Below are 23,922 nucleotides of genomic sequence, written 5' to 3' on the forward strand. Positions count from 1 at the left end.
GGGGTGGCTAGGATGTGAGCAGGCCTGCCCTATGAGGAATGGTGAGAAGCTGAACAGGTGTGTCCAGGTACAGGAGTGTACTGTTAGGGAGAATTCTAATTTCTGTGCTAATTCCCTTCAATCTAAGAGACCCCCAGCTCTTTTGCTGGACTTAGAAGTTTTTAATTTTAACCCTGGAGTAAGTGAGACCTTTTTCTCACTCTCTCGTGTTTTGACCTGATTTGGATTGTGTGTTTTCACTGTTTTTGGAGTCTGACAAACTCCACAGTCATCTGCTTTTTGTATGATGACATACAGCACCTTCAGTGCAGTGTCACAGAAAAATTCTTTGATTTCTCATAAGGTATAAATACATTTTCTTGTGTGAACTACAGTTCCCAAGAATTGTAAAGTGAAATGGACTTTACTTACCTTTTCTCTTTTTAGGTCCAGCACACATCATTTTATGTGGAGTGCTGGGGGGTTACCTAGTAGCCACTTGCCGTACATTTTATTTATTTGCATTTATAAAGCGTGCACACACCCAGGGGCATCGAGGCGCTGTTACAAGAAGAAGGCTTAGTTACAGTACAAAGGTGGGCGGCTGGCTTACATTAGCCCACATGTTAACATGGCAAAGTTACATTACTTAGATCAGTGGCTAGGTTACCTTAGCCCTTACTCGAGTTTAGATAAACAGGATAGGTTACAGGTGTGATAGTGCAGCACAGGGTTACATGTTGAGCTGCATATCAGGACTCCATATCAATCGGATACAGTTGTTCGACTTGGGGTACCCTGAGTTCAAGGTCAAATGGGATACAGTTGTTTACATTAGGGATGTAGCGGTGGCAGTGTGATGACCTTTGAAGCAGTGTGTGTGAAGTTTTAATCAAACAGTTTGGTTTTGATTGCATTGCGTAAGGCGAGATGAGAGGGTTCAGCTCTGAGGGCACGAGGCAGGGAGTTCCAGTGCCTGGAGGCAATGAAGGGGAAGCTCGCACCCCCACCACTGGCATGTTTAACATTCTCACGTAACATTTTGATGTTACCCACACTACTTTAAATGGCTGGTGGCAGTGGTTTAATTTTTCCTACCATTGTGCTTTTCTACCGCAGGCTGACCCCTCAGCTGCAGTACAGCACCCATGGGTGACCATTTTGTCAAAATGGCCCAGTCCTTTTTCGCCATTTTCTGTTTGCGAGGTCTTTCTTGGGTTTTACTCTGTGTTGAGACAGGTTGCCTCTGGCTCCAGTGTGTCTAGAAGGACAGGATGTGAGGGCGGGTCCCGAAACTCCCTTGTCCTTTGTCTCTGGGAGTGTCAGAATGCACCCAGTCCCGTTTGGCTGGCTGGCTGGCTGTCCTTCAAGGACAGCCACTCTGAGTGACAGGTAGGCTGTGCATGAATGGAAGCAACATGCTTAAAAGGCGTGGGTTTTGGGACTAGAAGCAGAGTCGACCACTGGGAGAAACACCCAACGAAGAATCCGTGAACAAAGCTTGCTGCATCCTCCTGGACCTTTGAATTGCCCCGCGAAGCCCTACTGCTGTGAACTCTTTCACCTCGACAGCTTGTGACCCAACAAGTGATTTTTCTACAAACGCTCCAACTGTGCAAGACTTTGATTTAAGAAGTGCCTCAGCCCTTTAGACTGTGCTCCAATTGACTGACTGTCCTGGCCCCATGAAGACTCCTCTAGTCTATTGACTTTGATACGGTTTGTCCCTCATAGGTGGTAGCTTGTTGTAGACTTACTGCTGGGAAAGACGTATCTAGATTTCATTGGAAGATTTAGTTGTCCTCACATATACTGAGAAACTGTTTTAACTTTTTCCCTTCCCTAACCTTTCCTTTCTGCAACCTCAGAATCTGCAAACTAGTGTGATAAATAAATCCATTACTGTCCTTGTGATTGAAGTCAGCTCAGAGTGCAGAAATTGTGCAAGAAGCATATCGAAAGATTATCCACCAACTTGTTTTGATTCTGAAAAGTAATTTTAAAGTATATTTACATTGTTACATGAATTGCCTTGTTAAAAGGTATGTTAAATAAATAACTATTTATAACTGAAACCTTGAGTGTTACTTGGCTACTTGTATTTACGGATTTCAATTTGTACAGCTCTACAGCTCACATTTACCACTCTTGAGATAGGCCTGGCTGCTCAGTCACACTACCAACTTGTGTAGTACAGACCTATACCAAAATGTTACCTAATACCAAGCAGATAAGTGTTGTGTAGTCTCACACAGTGTGACTGCATCATTTCTTTCCCAAAATGTACCATCAGCCCAAAATGTACTATCAGGCAGCTGCTAAACATGAGATGTAAGACATTAGATTGTGACCAGGCTGTATCTAACAACTGGATGTCTGGGTTTAATATTTGAAGATATGGAGAATCGTGGTAGGATGGTTGAAGCATTTTATTAATGGAGGCGACAGAGCGGTATTGTAGCAAAATGCACTTAGAAAGGTAAGAGCATGTCTTTGAGATTTTAAAGTGAATAGGAGAAATCAAGGAACTATCGGACTATCTATGCACGGATGATAGCTATTATCTGTATGCATCGAGTGAGTTACTGGGATTTACGTGAGGGATATTGCAGAGAGATCGGGACAGTCACATTTCCTAATGGGAGACTCATTCCCTGTGTGATTAACAGAGAAGCTATGTGGAAAGTGAAGTGCTTGATATTAGGCTGACTGAAAATCAAATTAAAAAGGAGGTCCACACTCCCAATTTCGGAACAGGGGTAAAAGGGGAGATGGTAGGCAAATCAACAGGCATAGCAAGTGGGATGCTCTGAATGTAAGGTGGGATTAGATACATTGAGAACTGTGGGAATTGATCACCATTGATTCGTATTTCGTTTCTGCAACATGCAAAAATGTGTAATCGTAAGCTAATGTGAGATGTGAGCATGACTTTATTTAACCCCTACAAATAAGGGATTCCCACTCCTGACTGGGGTCGGGATCAGAGTATAATTAAAGGACCGAAGAGAGGCTTGAACATTACTAAGATAAAGGAAACTAGTCTTAATACGGTGAGCAGTGAACAGTGCCAACATCTGAGCATGAGGGGGAGTGGCTTTGTGGCACCCGACCGGCTAGCCGAATCTGTGCCACCTAGGGTGCCTCCTGCCTGACTGGGTCCCACACAAAGGTTTTAAGGCCCTTAAACTCTTGCACACATGCTTTTAATTATACTAATTATTTCTGAGGCGCAAGATCGATCTGGTGTAAAGGGGCCCGTTTTGGGTGCCTTAATTCAATACGGGTTGTTAACAATATCCATTTATTGACAATATGCCTGTGAAGGCAAACAGAGAAGCTGGGGCAGGAGAATGCAGTTAAGCAAGATTAGGGTTATAGCCCATCACAGTGATTAGGAATTTACAAGATGGCTGCCATATTCGTGGTTCAGCAGCACCTACTGAACAAGGACACGTGGTGCAGTGATGTGAAGGAATGTTTTAAAGAAGGGATACACAACACCAGATAGGGTTATTCAGCTGAGCATGCGCTCGACAACAGAGGGAACGCTGCTGCTGCAAGTAGGAGAATGAGGGCTATGCTCTAGGATGGCGATATGGAGGGAATAATAATTAAGGCCTATGGCTTGTTTGAACAGGAGGAACTTTATCGAGTGTAGAGAACAGCATCACTAACAGACCCGGGTTAGCCCGTTGGGGATCAGAGAGGCAATGCAGATGAGACTAGCTCATTTAGCCTATGGCAACAAGTGCAATGATCTATACCTTTTACAGATGAATGGCCACATATATTCAGTTTTAAATTTTGATTATATGTACAAGAATAAGCGTGACTAATACGCATCATGAAGGTTAGTGCAGATTATGGGACACTATTTGATGCATGATTACATTTTATAGAAAGGATGGTTAGAGATACTAAAGAGTAACCATATATATATTGTATAGGTTATATGAGGAAATACAAGATTCAAAGAACATTGAACAGGCCCTGAAGATGGATTTATAATCCTAAACAAATAGGCAATATTTTTCGAGGAGTCTAATGTAACATCCTAAGATTCACCTCAGTTGACGAAAATGTTAATTGTTTGATGATCTTTGAAAAAAAAGCTATGCATTAAGCGCGATTGGGTAACACTTGAGGATACGGAGTTCAAGAAATAGTTCAAACTTTATTCAATTTTTGAATTCTAAAACTGGCACAGCTGCACTTTGTATGCAGTTGTAAATTGGTGGTTAGCAGTTGATTTGCTAATATAGTTTTGCAAATATAAATATTGGTACATAAAAGAAATGTTATGAGTCTTTAGTATATATTAATTATTTATCCGTTTTGTGAATTGTTTACTGAAAGGAACCAATCAGGGGAGTTTACCCCTTAGGAGTGCATTTGGGTCATCTACTGGAAACAGTGGGTTTAACTTTTGTGTACCTTCTATTGCCATGCCTTCTCAATGCTCATAGAGAAGTCCCTCATGCAGATGTGGGCTTTAGTCCATTTGGACTCCTCTATGGACATCAGGTCAAGGAGGGTCTAGAGGCTTCTCCACCTTCCAAGCCAGCGAAGATCACAGACTATGTGCTAGGACTTAGAAAAAGGATGGTACGTATGTCTGAAGCTACAGAGAACTTGAAAGCTGGACAAGCCCAAGTGAAACATTGGTATGACCAGAAGGATAACACTGTGGAGTTTACACCAGACCTGCAAGTTCTGGTGATGGTCCCAGTAAGGCCTAAACCCAAGATAAATGGACTGGACCCTTCAAGGTTGTAGGCAAACACGGAGAGTTAAGTTATTTGGTTGACTTGGGCAACCCCAAGGAGGCCCCCAGGGTCTTTCACACCAACCGACGGAAGACTTATGTCCCCAGAGAAAATATGGGTGCTTTGCTTCTAGCATCTGACCAAGAAAAGGAGTGAGCCTCTCCTTGATTTTTTACAAGGACACCCTACAGATGGCTCAGTAGAAGAGTTAAGGCTCTCTACTAATCAGACACTGAAACAGCAAGTGGCGGGCAAAGCTCTGTTAACTCAGTTTGCCCCCGTTTTGCTACTACACCAGGCCTTACTCCTTGGAGCCAGCACGACATCTGACACTGGTGACAATGTCCCTGTGAAAAGAAGGGGTTGCTGTCATGATGCCTACCTCCAAGGAGCCAGGTCCGACCCAGCAACCCCAGAGGCAGGCATCATTCCCCCCAGGGAAGTGTCAGCGGGCCCAAGCTGGGGCCCTTTGGACACAGTCCTGGCGCCTTAGGCGCCAGGCTCATGTTGGACCCCTGTCCTGGCGCCTTAGGTGCCAGGCTCATAAAGCTAGTCAAGTGTTCAAGTGTTTTAATGTGCACTTACGTGGTGCAGACGATGCTGCTACATCCAGGCCCTCTTGAGGCCTGAATGTAACTACTTTACCTGTGGGACTACTTTCCCCTGGGTGTGGTCGGGGAAGGATACATACCTGATCGGTGGAAGGATACATACCTGGAACTTCTTCCAAAGCTATTTAAACCACGCCCGATCAGCAACTCACGCTTCGCGTTGTTCTGCTCCTCGTAGCTGGACGCTCACCGTGTCAGCTCCTGCATCTGGACTTCAGCCACGCCTGTCAGCATCCTGGGTCACCTGCTAAGAGAGAATTGGAGAGAAGGAAGACCTTACCTGCTAAAGCTGCATCACAGAGACATCACACCGACAATCCTGAAGGGAAGACATCATTTTAAAAGCATTTCGCTTCGAACGCTGCAGCGCTGCATTTCACTCACCTTTCCTGGGCACTTCCATCTTCAGCAGCGATCATCCGGATCCGCAGCCACTTCCCAGAGCCTAGAGAGAAAAAGACAAGAACACAAGGTGAGAGAAGGAAGGGAATAGGAAAAGCTCAGTTTCCTTCTAAGACTTACCTGTTGGGTCATTCCCATTTCATTTCGGGTCCTGCCGCTTCCTGGCATTCCGGACCCCGGCCCCTAAGGGGAAAAAGACATAAGCGTTAGCGCTTGCTGCAATAAGACAATGAACATTATTATTAAGCTTGAACTTTTGAACTTGCTACAGAACTCTTACAGTGCCTTACCTGAATAGTGAAGCTTATTTGAACTCCCATCAAACCTCAATCCAGTGAAGTAACTGGGTTTCAACGCGCCCCTGCATCAGAAGCAGGATGGAGAACTCATCCTTCCAGACCCTAAGGTGAGACTTCACGGGAAATCGAGGAAGGATATCGTGGAGGGTTGGAAGGGAGTGGGAGGCTTGAGCATTATTCCGTCAGTGGGTAATGCTCCCTTTTCACGCACAGGGGAATATTCCTGCGAGCCAGAGAGTCCATCTTCAGTCCTGCGCTTCACCATTGAAGAAGCATCAGCACTCGAAGCCAGACCTGCGCCTCCGTGGGAATCAGGTGAGCGTGACAGTTGCAGGATGTTGGATACGGTGAGAAATCACATCAAATCCTAGGTCAACAAGATGCTGGACCTTGGAGTAATTGAACACTCCAGTAGTCCTTGGTCTAGTGAAATGGTGCTAGTACCAAAAGCAGGCACTAAGGAGCTTAGATTCTATGTGGACTAGAGGGCATTCAATGCCGTCACCAAGACTGATGCACATCCATTCCCCAGAAGAGATGAGCTGGTGGATAAGCAGAGTTCAGCAAAATTCCTCAACACATTTGATCTACCTTTAGGCTCAATAGCCCCAACAGACCATGCAAAGAAGCCAACAGCATTTTCTACTCCAGAAGGCCTCTACCAATTCAAGGTAATGCCTTTTAGACTGAAGAATGCAACTGCCACTTTTCAAAGGTTTGTGAATCATGTCCTGAGTGGGCTAGAGAACTTCTGCATGGCATACCTGGATGACATTGCAGTGTTCAGCCCTACCTGGGAAGGACATCTTTCCCACCTTGGAAAAGTGTGCAGGCTCTTCAACAAGCCAATCTGACCATCAAAGCAAGCTAGTGCCAAGTTGGTCAGAGCACTGTGGTTTACCTTGGGCGTGAGGGTGTGAGATAAAGCCCTTAACCAGCAAAGTACAAGCAGTACAGGACTGGGAGGCCCCCACTATTCAAAGTCAGGTGAGAGCAGTCTTGGGCCTCACTAGCTACTACAGGAATGTTACAGCTGACCATGGAACTATAGCAGCACCATTGAATAGCATCTCTTCTCCAAAGTACCCTAAGAAGGTGAAATGGAATGTGAAGTGCCAGAAAGCTTTTCCGAGGCTGAAAGATGCCCTGTGCCAAGCTCCAGTGCTGAGAGCTCCAGATTTGAACAACCCTTCCTTGTGCAGACAGATGCAGCCGATACAGGTATGGGGCAGTTAAATTGATGGCAAAGGCAGGGAGCAGACCCATCTGCTTCATCAGCAAGACATTAAGAGCTAGGGAAAAAAGATGGGCAACAATTGAACGCAGGTGAAGTGTTTTGCCATTTTTGTGGTCATTGAAGTTTAGGCCATAATTGTATGGCACTACTTTCAGAATTCAAACTGACCACCAACCTCAGATGGCTGGTGCAGATGAAGGGAGAAAATCCTAAACTGCTTAGGTTGTCAACAAGCCTGCAAGGGTTTGACTTCAACATAGAACATGGGCAGGGACCGAAGAGAAGAATGCTGATGGACTCTCCATGAAGTATTAACGACTGGAACAGGAGATCCATCCAGGAGTAGATTAAATCCTCCTGTCCCTTCATCTGGGGGTTTACAGTGGAGAGGTTGAGTGTTAAGAGTAGATTTACCTTTTTGAGTGAAATTCTCTCCACCTGTGTGTTCGCCAGCATTTTTTGCTCAACTCTTGGTTTATCTAATTCTCCCGAGTGAGTGGGAACCTTTCCACACTCACTCATTTTGAACCCTTTTTTATCTTTTTTTGATTCTTTTTCATCAAGTTATGCTCACCCCCATGTTTTCTGGCATCTACAATTTATTATTGCACTACACCACACTTTGTGCAGTGTTGCGGTGAGCCCCTTGAGTTTCCCTTTTTATTTTTCCTGTGATAATACATGCTTCCAGGGCAGGTGGAAACCCTTTTGTATCTCAAGTATTTTAGCTTTTTTTTATTTTTTCCTTTTGTATATGGTTACAAAAACCCTTACAAAAAAAGTAGAAAAGGATAGAAAGCAGTTAAATAAAATAATTCACCAATTTCTTTTTAGATATCTATAAACATTCATAGATACAAATTATCAAAGAATCAAAAACAGCAGCAAAAAGGGGGAAACAGGATGGAAGGTAGAAAGGGGATGGAAGATCTAAGAACGGAAGCCGAATTTAAAGCAGAGCGTATTCAAACTTGGAATGTCACTTCTTCTCAAGACCTGAACCACACTTATTGTCGGCGCAGTCTCATATCCCGAAATCAGTCTGTTTCAAAACATTTCTGATAGTATTCTCTCGAGACTCTCCACAAATATATCGAACCGAGCTTCCCCTGTGTGCCAAGCCCCTCACAATCCATCAGAAGTTGTCTTTGTTTTGCTTGATTCTTGCAAATTTCACACCATTTTTGAGTGACCTCTCCTTGCCCCCATCTGGCTAGAACCTCTCCGGTGTGTACCAGATTCAATCGGATTCTGAGGAAGTTTTTCCTTCCAATCTGGAAATTTCACCAGTTGTTTCGGGAGGTACCCCAGTTTCTCATCTACCACCAGGAATGTGTTTGAAAGGGCCAAGCTCCACATATCTTCAATTGTTGTGATCCAATCCATTTGTTCAATTGCTTTTTTTTGTTTTTGCAGGGTTACCAATTAGTGTTTCCAAGTCTGTATCTGCCTTCCTCAGGATGTCCCTGACCCTTGACTCCAAATTAGATAGTAGCTGTGATTTGGAGTGCTCAAGGTGGGCCTTAAGATCAGCATACATTGTATGCGATTGTGCAGTCATGATTAGCCGAAAGAGAAACAACAATCTCCAGCCTGCCAAAGAACCCAGGGACTTCATCCCCAACTCGAACCTTAGGCAGGGGATTGGGAGACACATTGGGAGCCCAAGGACTCTTTTCCAGATTAATCCTTCTAGTTTTTTCCAGTTCGTTTTCCAAAGTAGAGGTTTGGTCTCAGACCTATAGAATTACTGGGACTACCTTGGCCACATAATATTTAGTAAAAGGGAGGATTGAAAATTAGCAGTATTTGAAATTTATTTTTTAATTTGAGGTATCAACTGCTTGATTTTTCCATTTATGTCCAGTTCCACCCTGCTTATTGATGGTAACGCATAGATCATATAGCCTAGGTATACTACTACTTCCACCTTTGGAATATTCTGGCCTTCCAAAGTCCATTGGGCATAGAGGACCTTCTTTCTTGTCTGTCTGAAAATGAATATTTTTGATTTTTCCGGATTGATGGAAAGACCATTCTCTCTGGCGTATTCTCCTAGCTTGGTCAAAAGACTACGTAGCTCTACTGCTGTTTTGTCCAGCAGGACGATATCATCAGCATAGGCCAGCTAGCATATTTTTCTCCCATTTATTTCCGGATTGGCCAGTGTTGTCGATTCAAAAAGGAGTTGCCCATGTCTGCCAAGTACAGATTGAAAAAGAGAAGAGCCCACAAACAGCCATGTCGTACTCCTCTTTCCACCCCAATTGGGTCTGACAAGTGCCCCTGTTCATCGAGTCTCACTCTTAGTGTGGTATTTCTGTCCAATTCCACTAATATTGGCAAGATGTATTCAGGAATTCCCCAGCTTTGTAATGTAAGCCAAAGACGATCCCCGTTTACCTGGTCAAATGCTTTTGAGAGATCCACCAAGGCTCTATACAGTTGTAGATCTCCCTTTCTCCTGGCTTTCTCACCGATGATATTCAAGACTAATCCATTCAAAGCTGTTGATAGTCCTCTTCTGAAGCCTGTCTGGAATTTAGACAGACTATGCGCCCTCTCCACCTAACTTTCCAGATCTTTTAGCAATCATTTCATGAACAATTAACTCTCTATATCGAGGTTGGCGATCGGGCGATAGTTCGCCGACTTGAAGAACGGGATGACTATTGCAGTTTTCCATGATGGAGGGAATGTTTATGTTAGGGAGAATTCTCATGAATGTGCTAATTGCAGGAAGTGAGGGAGGTGCCTGAAACTCCCTGTGCTTAGTCTCCTAGGAAACCCAAATGCACTCTGCCGTGATTGGCTGGCTGACTGTCCGGCAAGTGACAGCTAGGCTGGAATGAGAGGGAGTAAACTGTTTAAAAGGCGAAGTCTCTTGGCTTGGAAGGCAGAGTCGACCACTGGAACGAAAGAACCGAAGACGAGCTGGAAGAGGACGGCTGCTGCAACTCCCGGAACGTTGGTTTGCCCAGTGAAGCCCTGCTGAAGGTCCAAATTGCCAAGTTCATCTTGACAGAGAAGCCCCTTCAAAGACGACTTCTTCCTTTGAGTTGGTGGGACCAATCAACTCATAAGCCACCTGGATACCATTCTCGGAGATGGTTAGGTTTAACCAGGGGGAAGGACACCAGCTTGTGTGCTTGACGGCAGCTACTCAAACCGAAGATCTTCCAGCTTGTTTGGCCAGTCCCCGTGCAGTGCAGGAGCCTCCCCCCCCCCCCCCCCCCGACGTCCTCCCTCTTGTCCCCATGACTGAGGCTCAAGAACAGTGAGATCTGCAGGACTTGCCAAGAACCAACGTCGTCAGCTTCATCTTTTCTTCATATTAAAGGTACTGTGCCAACTCGATTGAGAGAACTTACCTCACGCGGTGAAAGTTTGTGAAACTTTCCCAACCTGCAAGCCTAATCAGCTTGTGACCCCAACATATGATTCTTTTTCGTACAAACTACTCCTGATAACTTTGGCAAAGACTTTACCGTTTACTACAAGAACTGCTCTTTCCTATCCAAGACACAAGCCCATTGATTTTGGCCTAGGCCTATTGAACTGAATTAAGTCCTCTAGTGAACTAAACTATTTGCACTGCCTAAGAAAGTATTTGTGATCTATTTTATTAACTTGTGCCTTTGTATTCCTATTTAAAGTGACTGAAATGCCATTTTGCTCCTATTTCAGGGGAGCCTAATTCACTCAGAAACATATTGGTTTGGTACTGAAGTGTGTTTGTGTATGATTAAGTTGCCTCCTTCTAGTGAATATTTTCTAAATGACTGTGTAATAAATTAATAAGTGTTTAATCAAGAAACCTTGAGAGGGTCTACTTGAACCACTGTGATTGTAAGACGTCTGTGTAACATCTTGTACTGCTCATATTCTCTCTTGAGATAAGCCTGGCTGCTCAGCTCGCTACCAGAAAATGTGTAGTACAGACTTATACCAAAGGTTGGTTTTGCTTACACCTGTAGTACAATTCTGCCTAACAGTTTGCCTCTTGAGGATCTCTTTAAAGAGCCAGTATAGCAGTCTTGACCATAGGGTTATGTTGTTCTTTAGGACTTGATATGTTCGCCCACTTGGGCCAGCAGCTCTAGAGGATGAAGATTTAACTATTGCGTCTGCAATATCCGGCTCTTCGAAGTGCAGCGGCCATGGGCCATCTAGACCAACTCTTTGGTGATTACTACAGGGATTTTCAAAATGCTGTGTGAGATATTCAATCCATTTAGTTTCCGACACCAGATTACATTGGGTACTGCTAGTTTGTGTTTCCAGCTGGTTGATAACCGACCAAAAGTTATTAAAGTTGTTTGTATTCACTATGCTCAGCATCATCTCTCCATCTTGTTGGGGACGTAGCATTTTGCGACCCAATGACCAGTGTTTATATTCACGGGTTAATTTCTTAGTTTTGTCTTAGCCTCTTTTTTTACACCCAGGTTTCATCAAAGGAGTGGCAGTGTGACTGGAATTTCTTTGCTGTTGCCTGGCTTGGCGATGTAATGGACCAAATAAATTTTACGAAACTTTCTGGATGGCAATTTTCCATTTGGATGTCTTCTGGGATTCTCGATAGGTTATTGTTTAAAACCTGACTGTCTGACTTCTACTTAAACAGCCTCATTTTCCCCTTCTTTAGTGTCATCTCTTGTGGCGGTCTATCCATCCGTGTGAAGGGCATATCAGAGAAAACCAACTCTAGGCGTGCATGGTCACTTCCGCCGTCGGGCTTAATATTCCACGATTAACAGCTGGAGAATAGGGTTGGTGACAAGAAGATGTAGTCTATTGTGGAGAATGACTTCCCACGCTGCCAAGTCGGAGCTGCTGGGATATCCCCCTGTTAGGCAAGATTGTATGCAGTACCCATAGGGTGCACAACAACCCTGACCAACTGGCAGTAGTAACCCAACCTTTGGTATAGGTCTGTACTACACAGGTTGGTAGTGTGGATGAGTAGCCAGGCTTATCTCAAGAGGGGTCAATTTGAGCTGTAGCGGAGTTACACAGAGGTTCACAGTGACAAGTATCCAAGCAAACAATTACACACAGGGTTTCTTGATAAAACAATTGTTAATGTATTTACCAGTCAGTTAATGTAAGCCTTCTTCAGAAGGGAGCACTGTTAAAACACCACACAAATATACTTCAAAATTACACAATCTCTTAGTTCAGAATCAGTAAGTACCCATTTGGGATGGCATACAGCATGGACCTACACCCTCAGGTGACTTCAATTGCTATTACTGTTGGCATTCAGAATTAGTTCAGAGAAAGTCAAAAGGGAGATATTATTAGAGCAAACAAGATAACACAAATATTTCTCAAGTAGGCACATACTTTCAGATCCCCCAATAAGAGTCATTCAGTTAACACAGGCTAAGCCAAAGTCAATAGGCAAGAGTCTAGACAGGCTGAAACACTTATTTGAAGTTAAGTAGAAAAGTCTTTGCACAATGGTTCAGAAGTCTTTGAAGAAAAAGATGAGTCAATGTAGGGCCACAAGCTGTTAGACTTATGAGTGGTAGAATAGGCAAGCAACTCCACAGCAAGAGGTAAGTTCTCTTAGACTTTGTACAGTACCTTTAAAGTGAAGAAAAGGTCCAGCAGACGACGCATGTTCAGCTCTGCAGATCTCACTGTTCCTAGGCCTCGGTCATGGGGACAAGAGGGAGGACGTCGGGGGACTCCTGAAATGCACTGGGACGGGTAAAACTCGCAACCGACAAACTTCACTTTCAGTGGCTGTTCAGTGTTTCAGCTCCTCGGGTCTACCACAAATAGCAACACTGCGGTTCCTGGCTGTCGAGATGGACTTTCCTTGCTTCTGGGGTCCCGCAATCTCAGTCCTGCTTCCTGGGAGTCCGGAGGATCTTCCTGGAGCTCTTGGCCAACTTAAAAGTAACACACACAAACTGGTGTTCCTCTCCCAGGCTCTACGGTTTCCAGTAGAAAATCTGTGGAAATTCAACCAGCTCAGAGATGGATGTCCAGGTGGCTTACTTTGGAGTTGATTGGTCCCACCAACTCAAGGGGAGAAGTCGTCCTTGCAGGGGCTTCTCTGTCGATGCAAACTTGGCGTTTCGGCACTGCAGCATGGCTTCCCTGGGCAAACCAATGGTCCAGGAGTTGCAGGAGCGTCCTCTTCAAGTTCTTATTTGGTTCCTTTGTCCAGTGGTCGACTCTGCCTTCCAAGCCAAAAGCCTCGCCTTTTATTCAGTTCTCTCCTGGGCCTCAGTCATAGGAACAAGAGAGGACGTCTGGAGGACTCCTGTGGCAGCAATTCGGAGGTCGGCTCTTTTCAGGTCAGCGACACTTTGCGGTTTCAGCGAGTGGTAAACACCACCACTGCAGATCTTGGGTACCGTTTGGTCTTCCTTCACTCCTGCACTCTGGTGAGAGGACTCGAGCTCTGGTCGTCCTGCTTCTGGAGGGTCCTGGGCAGACTCCTGGAGCTTCTGGCAAGATCCCCGACGTTGCACTCGACTACAGATTTCTTGACACCTGGCACTCGGTTCCTGCAGCAATAAAGAAGTACAGCCAGTCAGGGAAGATGGTCCGGTGGAGTTAGTCTCAGGGTTAGTTGGGCCCACTAACCCAAGGGAAGAAGTCATCCCTTCCGGAGCTTCACCTGTCGATCAGAAAAAGGAGTTTCAGCACAGCAGCAGGGCTTCACTGGGCATTTCAACCGTCCAGGAGGATGCAGCAAGCTTTATTCACGGTTTCTTTGTTGGGTTGTTCTTCCCAGTGGTCGACTGTCTTCAGTCCCAAACCCCTCGCCTTTTAAGGAGGTTTCTCACATTCATGCACAGCCTAGCTGTCACTCCAACAGCAGGGTGGCTGTCCTTGAAGGACAACCAGCCAGCCAATCAGAACTGGATGCATTCAAGCATTCCTAAAGACTAAGGAAAGGGGAGTTTCGGGAACCTCTCACTTACTTCCCGGCCCTTCCAGACACACTGGAGCCAGAATCAAAACAAACAAAGGGCTCAAACCTGGTTTGGTGTGCAGAGTAAAACCCAAGGAAGACCTCACAAACAGAAAATGGCGAAAAAAGAAGACCTGGGCCATTTTGACTAAATGGTCACCCATAGGTGCTAGACCGCAGCTTAGGATTCAGCCAGCAGTAGAAAAGCACAATGGTAGGAACATTAAACCACTGCCACCTGCCATTTAAAGTAGTGAGGGTTACAACATTTTTTTACATGAGTAGGGAGGATAAGGGGCTACTAAGTAACCCCTCAGCACTCCACAAGATGGTGTGTGCTGGACCTACACAGAGAAAAGGTAAGAAAAGTCAATTTCACTTTACTATTCTTGGGAACAGCAGTTCACACAAGAAAAGGGATTTAAACCTTAGGAGAAATCTGAAGGATTTCTCTGTGACACTACCATACAGAAAGTAGATGCCTATGGAGTTTGTCAGACTCTAAAAACAAAAGGAAACATAATCCAAATCAGGTCAAAACAAATGAGAGTGAGAAAAATGGCTCACTCACTCCAGGGTAAAAATGTAAAAGTCCTAAAGTCGAGAAAAGGGCTGGGGGTCTCCAAGGTTGAAGGAAATTAGCACAGAAAACACACAGCACTTTGTCAGCTACGAAACAATATGCATTTCAAATAAAAAATAAAAACATGCAAGTCATGTTTAGTACGTCAGACACATATTTGCGTATAGATTCCATACCTTGGTATAAGAGGATTGCACTCTCCCGGATCTAAGGGATTAATGTCACAGTTCTCATAGTCAAAGGTCCCATTCCACAAATGTTTTGCCAGCTGGAACGCTACTTTCCTCTGTGCTAACGTCACCTCTTTCCCATGCCAGACGTACACTTCACTGCCAAAGTCGAACACCAACACCTAGAGACACAGAAAAGGAACAACGCATTTCAATATATAGTAATCACCAGTGTTTTCAAAGCTATGGTCAAGTACAAAGAGGTTTTAGTAAAAGAAGAAAAAGACAAACATATTTGTAATGGAGGGCCAGAAAAGAAAAATGCCAGAACACAATGCATGAATAGAATACCTACTACATCAAAACTCAGAATATAAATCAATTAATCTTTCTAAGAGGAAACTTGATGTTTAACTTCATCAGATTAGCTTGAAATGTTTCTAAAAAAGAAGAGCAGATAAGCAAACACCTATTGAGCTGCACAGGGTTAGGAACTCAAAATGACTAAGCAACTAGAGATGTGGAAACCATGGAATGTGTTCAATGGTTGAACATTCCTGGCATAGTGACATTTTCACAGCCCTTCTGCCATCCACAACCCCACGATACAAACACCTCAGTACATCCATTACTCACCAAACCAAAAGTGAAGCATGTGGGAGCTGGTAAATTCAAAATATTTTTGTTTTTACTTTGAATCAACAGTACTACCTGTATCCTGAGTTATATGAAATCTTGGAAAATCATTATGCCAAACGTCTGTCTTTTTAAACAATTTCTCATTTTATAACAATAGTTGACCATTTAAACAATTGTCCTGCATTCACTGCCTAGCCGACTGACAATTATTGAAATATTATTAGGGTATTTATTGTGCTTGAACCTAGCTTCGGGAAGCCACAGTGTGCTTTTTAAGTCCTATATGTAAGCACACAGTGATGGAAGACAACCAAAATGGATCAATACAAGGGAGCTAACGGGGGAGGGCGGACAATTTTCCAGGCAGGGATCTACAAGCACATATGGGAAGAAACTTGGAAGCATATCGCCCAGTCTTGGGTAGGTGGGGAATGGACCTAGCAATTAAAATGTATTCCGAAGCTGAAGATTGTAAGGTACAACATGCCATTTTTCAATGTTATTCACATGACACTTGCGGGAAAACACCTTACATATAAAGTGCTTTGCAATGCAATTACTAAACAAACCAAATGAGTACTGTGTTATTGATCTAAGAATGAGACCGTCTGGTTAACTTTGTTCTGATTGAAACTTTTATCTTGCTGATTGTTAGGACAGTATTTCTGAAGTCTAACTAAGGGCTTAGTAAAACCATACAACTGAGACAGCACAAAACTCCACTTTTGGTATAAGGCTGTACCTCCTGAGAATTTGGTAGCGTAGACAGAGCAGCCAGGCTTATTTTAGGAGGGAGAGAGGGCTGTAGGAAGAGACAAAGAACCTGTAGCATATAAATGGTTCAACAGAAACACTTACACCCAGAAGTATTATCGAAAATAAAGATTTATTACACATTCTTTTTTCTTTTATTGGACATTTGTATAGCGCCTATACACAAGTGCTTCCAGGCCAAGGTAAATCTTCGGGGGGCAAGTACTTTGTCACAGAATCATAAACACAATGTAAAAACTCAACACAATGCTTAAAAGGACACATACCAAAGTATAAACCTTATTCAGGATACAAACTATTTCTAGGCAAGTCGGACCTAATCATACACATTTAGAATAGAACACCTTTTCAGGGGGAGTAAAAACGATTACACTTACGTCCCGTCCCCTTTCCTCCATACGGTATGGGCGATTAGAACCGAGTGTAGCCCCAGGGTGGAGAGGAGACCCTCCTTAAGAAAAAAGGTGTCTTAGAACCACCTGTCCAAAAGCCGCGTCTGACCTAGAGGCAGCGTCCAAGCAGTAGTGCTTACAAAAAGCCGAAGGGGTGGCCCAGGTAGCCATCCTGCCGATGACCTGCCACAGCACATTCCTCTGCAACGCGATGACGTGGCCTTGGCCATGACTGCATGGTCATGTTAGTTAACTGGCACTGGTTTGTGCTGCGCCTCATAGGCTTCCTTGATGGTCGCTACCATCCACCTTGCTATGGAAGCCTTGGAGGCCTGATAACCTGGCCTCGTTCCCCCAAAGGTTCGTCCTTGGGGTCTCTGAAGAAAGTGGGTAAGACCATTTCCTCGTTGAGATGGAAGGAGGAAGTAACCTTGAGTAGGAACTCGGGGTGCGTTCGCAGGACGACCTTGTCCTTGTGAAAGGTAGTGTAGGGCTCTGAAGCCACCAGAGCCGAGGTGATGCCCACTGGAAGGACTGTCTTCATGGTAAACAGTCTGATGTCCGTGGGCACCATTGGCTCAAACGGTTTTTGCACCAAGGCGCCCAACACAACATTAAGGTCCCACATGGGGTGTGGTTTCTTTAAAGGCAGGTACAGCCTGTGGAGGCCCGCCAGATGTTTCTTAACTACCGGGTTAGAGTAGGAAAAGAGGCCCTCCTCCGAGTGCCTGTAAGCCCCTATGGCTGCCAGATAGGTGTAGCATGTATCCACCTGTACAGCAGAGTGGGCGAGGTGAACCGAAAAAGAGCCCGTCATCCAAAGAGCACTTAAGGGGGTCGGGGGGCGTTAATGTCTCTGGAGTCGGGTCAATGACAGAATCTAGACCATTTACTCTTATACTGGCTCCTAGTAGCCTTTATTCTAGCGCCCTGGATGATCTCTAAGTTAGCCTGCTAGAGGCTCAAGTGTTTCAGTGTGACCTGCTCAGGAACCACGCTCTGAGCACTAGTTTGTGAGGAGCAGGGTGGAGAACCCTGCCCCCCTGCTGGGCTAGGAGAGGAGCTGGGTCCAGTGGTAGGTGAATAGTTGGTCTGTCCGAGAGGTTGAGTAGCTCAGAGAAGCACGGTCTCGCCGGCCACCAAGGAGCTATCAAGATGATACTGAGGTGCCGAGATTCCTTTATCTTGCAGATCACCCTGTGGACCAGGGGTGTGGGTGAGAAGGCATATGCCGTGATATCGAACCATTGTATCTGGAATGCATCGCCCAGAGAGCCGGAGCCATGCCCCTGCCAGGAGGCGAATTGCTGGCATTTCCTGTTCTCCCGAGAGGCAAACAGATCCACCTGGGGGAGCCCCCACCTGAAAAAGATGTCCTCCAGTACCAGGTCGTTCAATTGCCACTTGTAATTGTCTGTCCCCAGTCTGCTGAGCCTGTCCACTTCCAGGTTGGATTCCCCCAGGAAGTGGACAGCCATGAGGTAGATGATGTTCTCCAGAGCCTATTCCCACATGCTGACTGCTAAGTTGCACAGCGGAGGGGATCTGGTACCCCCCTGATTGTTGACATAGTACATGCTGGTGGAGTTGTCTGTCTGGATAAGGACTGTCTTGCCCTCAATGAGAGCGAGAAAGGCCTTGAGAGCCAGCCAAATGGCCTTCAATTCTAGCCAGTTTATGTGGGACTCCTGCTCCTGTCGAGTCCAGACACCGTGGACACTGAGATTGTCCAGAGTGGCTCCCCAGCCCTCTAAGGAAGAGTCTGTAGTAACTGTGACCTGAGGGGCCGGATGCCAGAAGGGCTTGCCCAGCCGCAGGTTGACCACCATTGAATGTCTGAGTGGAGAGAGGGAGAAATGTTGACTCTACTTGGGCGCTCCTCTCCTGATTCCATGAGGCTGCAAAGTGCAGCTGTAATCTCCTCATCCTGTGTCTCGTGTGGGGTACGGCCAACCGCTGCCATGCGACCAAATAGGTGTTGGTACCACTAGGCTGAGGTGACTGGTCTGGATAGGAGGTGATTAGTGGCTCTCTTGATGGCCGTATGGATAGACGTGATGGCCCTGATCCCTCAGGAAGTCTGCCACGGCATTCATTAACCTCGTAAATACCCTCAGTAAATACCCTCAGCGAGGCCAAAGGGTAGCACCTTGTATTGGAAATGACAGTCCATGATCCTGAAGCACAGTAAGGAACGATGGGGCTGCCAAATCGGAACGTGTAGATAGGCGTCCTTCAGATGCAGGGAGCACATCCAGTCTCCCCTGCAGTAAGAGCTGGCGTAACCATCTTGAATTTTTGCAGAGGGCGGGAGAGATTGAGGGTGGAAAGGTCCAACACAACTCTCCGGCCAGCCTGGTTCTTAGGTATGGCGAAAATACTGGAATAGAAGCCCAAGCCTCGCTGGGAGGCAGGGACTTCTTCCACTGCCGGGCTCTCGAACAGCGACCAGATCTCGGCCAGCAGAGTTGTTATCCTAATCTGTGGGAGAGGAGAAGAGGAAGGTACCGGTAGGCGGTACCCCATGGAGGCTACAGAGAGGATCCAGGGGTCCCAAAAATTCTGGCGCCAAAACTGCATGTGAAAGGCAAGCCCCCCCACCCCCCCACCAGAGACACGTGGACCCGAAGGGGTGTGTCATGCCTTCTTTCCCGCTGAGGCTGCTGCGGAGGAGGGGTATTGGAAAAATCCCTTGCCCCACCTTTTGTTACCACCTCTGGGGTTGACTCAGAGCGGTCGGGTTGCCTGGACCTTCGTTCCTGGAAACCCCGGAACCCACCAAATGCGCGCCCCTTGTGACTGGGTGTAGGCCTTTGGCGTGGTCTTTGTAAGAATAAAGACTTTGCGGTTTGCAAGCTGTTCTTTTATAATTCTTCATCCGTGATGAAGTGGAAGAGGTCACTGCCTTCCAATGGAAGATCTAATATGCGTTCCTGGACATCGGGATTAAACTTAGTAGCCCGGAGCCAGGCCATCCTTCTCATGTCCGTGGCAATGCAAATGGCCCGGCAAGAGGTATCAATGTGGGCCACGGTGTACTCCATGATGTCCTGAGCTACCAGCTTGGCTTCTCCTAAACCTGCCTTAAAGCGCGCTTGGCTTTGTGCCGGAGGAAGTTCCGGGAGGAAGTCTGCGATTTCCTGCCAGAGCCTTTGGTTAACGGCCGCCAGAATGGCATCCGCATTGGCTTGACACAAGTGCAAGGAGGCGTTGGAGTACAGCTTTTTTCCCCTACGCCTCCAAGACTTTCTCCTTGCCTAGCAGCGTAGAGGACGACGTGGTCGAGGACGACTGAGGCTTAGAATAGAGTGACGCCGCAGCGATCACGGAAGAGTGCGGTTGAGGATGCTTCAAAAGCAAGAGTGTATCCCCTCCATTTGCCTATACTTGGCGTCTGCGCACCGGTTAGTAGGCTGGGCCGAGTGTGGCTTGAGCCACCCCTTCTTGGCCAGGGCAACTACGTTTTTCTGCATCGGGATCCCAATCTTGGTAGGGGGATCTTAGGGTGAGTACTTCTGCCAAGCCCCCCTCCTCGGGCTGCTCTACCTCGGGCTGAGGCAGGCCCAAATATTCTGCAAAAACCTGCAAGGCGTTCGGGGAAGGCCCTGGCTGAAGATGGCGTGTCGGGGACCTCCTTCTCGTTCGTGTTAGTCAGTGTGCTTGGAGGGTCTGGAGCTGGTGGAGGAGTGCTGGGCACCATGGGCTGCGGTGTGGAGACCGGAGCCGTAGGCACCAGCTGCACTGTGGGAGGCAGGGAAGCTGGAATCTGAGGAGCCGGCTGGGGCAGCGGAGGCTGCGCGGGGGGCCTGTGGCGCCCGAGCCATGGGAGGAATGACTATGGGTTCTGGTGGGGTGACCTGGGGGAGCATGTCCCTGATGGCATCCTGGAGGATGGCCCCCATCTGTGGGTTTCACATCAGCCATAGAAACCTTTCGAAGAACCTGAGGCTGTAGAGGTGGCAGGTGATATTGACAGAGTGGCTAACGGCTGCTGGGGCAGGGGCACACTCGGCCAGGGGTGCAGGGGGAATCTGCCCTGCGCTGCTGATGGATAAACTGTAGGCCACATACCTGGTTGACACCAGTCCCACCTTGTGACTCGTTCCTCCACCCGCTCTGCCAGAGGGGGTATCGGGCGAGCAGACATTTTGCCTGGCGCGGCTGCCATTTTGTTGAGCTGCATGCCACGTGCTGAAGTTGTGGTGCCTGGATTGCTGGAACCTGCCCCGTCCAAGGCGTATCCCGCACATCAGGTCATGACCTGGAAGCCGTATTGCCCTCGGCAGGGCTGCCAGTAGTGCTGTGTGAAGGCGCCCCCTCGGACATGCCAGTATTAGGGCATAGCCTCTCGGGTGTAAGCCCGGTAAAAGAACCTTGTGGTCCGTCAGCACTGACACCAGAAGGATCCGGAGAGCCCTTGGCCGCGAGGCCGGTAACTGGACTAGCCTCAGTACGTGTGCTGGTGCTAGAACCCGAAGGGTTCCTCCCGGTCGGGTACTTCTTTGGGAAAGAGTCGCCTTTACAGGGTGCGATGGTAAATAGAGGCCTTACCTTCGGCCTCAAGTGATGTTTGACTAAGTCCTTTAGTTCTCCGGAGGGGACTTCTGGAAGAGCGCCCTCCACCTAGCTAGCCTGTTCAGTGCACGTGTAATCAGAGCGTTGCACGCGGAGCAGCCTTCCCACCTGTGGTTGGGGCCAAGGCACCGGAGGCACCAGAGGCAAAGAGCATGGGGGTCGGATGTAGGGAGGAGCCCCTCACAGGATGGACACCTGCTGAAGTCCGCTGAAGTTGAAATGCGCCCGGGAGGAGCATGGAAGAGGACGAAGTACCTAATGGAAAAGAAAAAGAAAGATATAAGAATATCCGGGGAAGAGTGCATGGTATTACATGGCCTAAGCCAAACCCAGAAGTACTTGTGAATTTGGGCAGTTCCCGTCGACATGGAAAAGGGGACAGAGGAGTGGCGCCGGTGGGAGGAGGCAGGCAAGCGCATGCTCCCAGGGCTGTGCTTCTAAATTTAAAGGGGAACATTTTTCTGGTGAAAAAAGGTTCCGTCTACAGTCCCTCACGAGGGACGCCCATACAGTATGGAGGAAAGGAGACGGGACGTAAAAGTATTCTTTACAGTAAGTCAAGGGTAGTAGACCCTGTCAGTCATGCAGTTGAAGAATCACTTAGTAAACCAAACTTGTTACCAGGATACTTTTCTGAATGGTGGAACACAGGTTCATGGAACAGGGTAAATTTTGAACTACATTTAGGATACCACTCAGCTATACTAGGTAAGACCTAATGTTGTAATAACCTATTACAGTTGCCTTTCAGATCAGTGGAACACAGATTGAGGTAAGCAATAACTCTCCAACTTATTTAAGGATGGTACAAAGCAGCCCAAGGTTAGTAAAACCCACACTACACATTAAGAATTGCACACAGCTATTCAAGGTAGGTAAAAGCCAAGGTAGACTTATTTTAGACAGGCTAAACAGCAGGTCAGGGGAAGCAAGGCCCAGTTGGTGAACCTATATCTTTATAATCTAAAAGAAATAGTAAAGTGAAGCCAACAGCATTACTTTTGGGAAGAGGGGGACCCAATTCACAGGTGAGCAAGATAACCTTATATATACAGTTTTCAGAATCGCAAAGCACATTAAAAAACATAGTAAGAACTTTTGTAATTGTTCCCTTTTTCAGAGGTCCAGTTACCAAACCAACTCTTTAACAAGTAAACCCTTACTACATTTCTTAGGCAAAAGGCCCACACCTTGTAAGTATTTCCCTATTCTTGAAGCATGAGTGTTCTCAGTGGCAGGGAGGGGGGTCACTAGTACTCTAGTGTCTAGCAGAAAGGTCAAAATAGGAACAGCTGTAGGAAAGGTCAGAGATCCTATGGAAGTCTCTTTAAAACAAGTAAGTAGTTCAACTTTAGAGTTAGTTTGGGTTCAGGGGCTTTGAAAAAAAGATACCATAGGAGGATTCCAGCAGTGGGCCTGGGTGAACTGAACAAGAGGACTCCCAATCATATGAAACACACAAAAGCTACAAAGGAATCACAAAAAGGATTAAGGTAAGTAATACCCCAGCCAACACAGTACCTCACTAGAGAAGAATAGTTTGCAGCAGGACGGTTAGGGAGATTTATCATTCTTGTGCTTCATCCCCTCTTCTAGTGAGACAGACCCCTAGCACTTTTTGCTGGACTTCTGGACCTTTTTCCTTCAATCCTGAATGAGTGGAGCCTTTTTCCACTCAGTCATTCTTGTGGGCTCTGTCTTTTTGAACTCTATTCTTTGTAATCGTCCTGTACTATGGAGTCTGTCTGCTCCATAGCTCTTAAAGGCATCTGTGTTTTACTACTGCAGCACACAGCTCCTTATGGACAGCGTTGCTGGGGACCCTCATGGTCCTCCTTTAAGATTCTTTTCTATATCCTTAAGTAACTACAGTGGATAGAGAGATACTTAGTGTCTCACAAAACTCTATAGTCCGAGATTGGCACACACCACCTTCAGTGGAGTGCCAAGGGGTTACTGGGTATCGCCCTTCTCTCTGTTTCTGTGACTTTTTAGCCTACTTCTGGCTGGTGGTATTGGACGTGTTCTACTAACTATTGTGTATTTTGTATACTGCAGTCTATGTCCATAGCCCCGGTAGTGCACAATAGGGGCACCCAAGTACCAACTTGGGGCCTCCCTTCTTTTTTCGCCATTACTAGCGTGGTTGTACTTTGTTAGCCCGTCTACCATTCTGGGAGGGCGGAGGTCTGTGTGTGCGTTTTGCATTTGGCAGGAACCAGTAGGTATCCCTGCCTAGGCTCCAGAGTGTCTGGGCAGGCAGGAAGTGTGGGGTGGGGGAGGTGGGGAGTCTTCCACCCCCCCTGTCCTTTGTCTGCCAGAGTGCCTGCATAGGTCCAGCTCCCACAGGGGGTCTGGTTGTCCTGATTGGACAAACAAACGCCCCTTTCTGTAAAATGCTGAGAGATTGCAGAGGAGTGAGCTGGAACTGTAAAAAAGGTGAGGTTTCTGGAGTGTAAAGCAAGTCGACTACAGGAAACAGAAGTAACCGAAGAAGATGACCACAGATGCCTGCAGACCCTTTGGAAGACCGTGAAGCAACAACTGCTGTCCTG

The 23,922-nt window shown here is 46.5% G+C and overlaps 1 protein-coding gene across 5 annotated transcripts in view; it reads right to left on the reverse strand.

Annotated features, from left to right (window-relative positions):
• Positions 1 to 23,922, reverse strand: part of SVIL (supervillin) — a 950,451-nt gene that overhangs the window by 132,474 nt on the left and 794,055 nt on the right. For all 5 annotated transcript variants that reach the window (XM_069648084.1, XM_069648081.1, XM_069648082.1 and 2 more), the window contains one exon: positions 14,994 to 15,169. In XM_069648084.1, the coding sequence (XP_069504185.1) occupies positions 14,994 to 15,169 (176 nt within the window). The remainder of the gene's footprint in view (positions 1 to 14,993; positions 15,170 to 23,922) is intronic.

Source organism: Ambystoma mexicanum, chromosome 2q (assembly GCF_040938575.1).
Source record: "Ambystoma mexicanum isolate Mex_15411 chromosome 2q, UKY_AmexF1_1, whole genome shotgun sequence".
NCBI classification, from domain to species: domain Eukaryota; kingdom Metazoa; phylum Chordata; class Amphibia; order Caudata; family Ambystomatidae; genus Ambystoma; species Ambystoma mexicanum.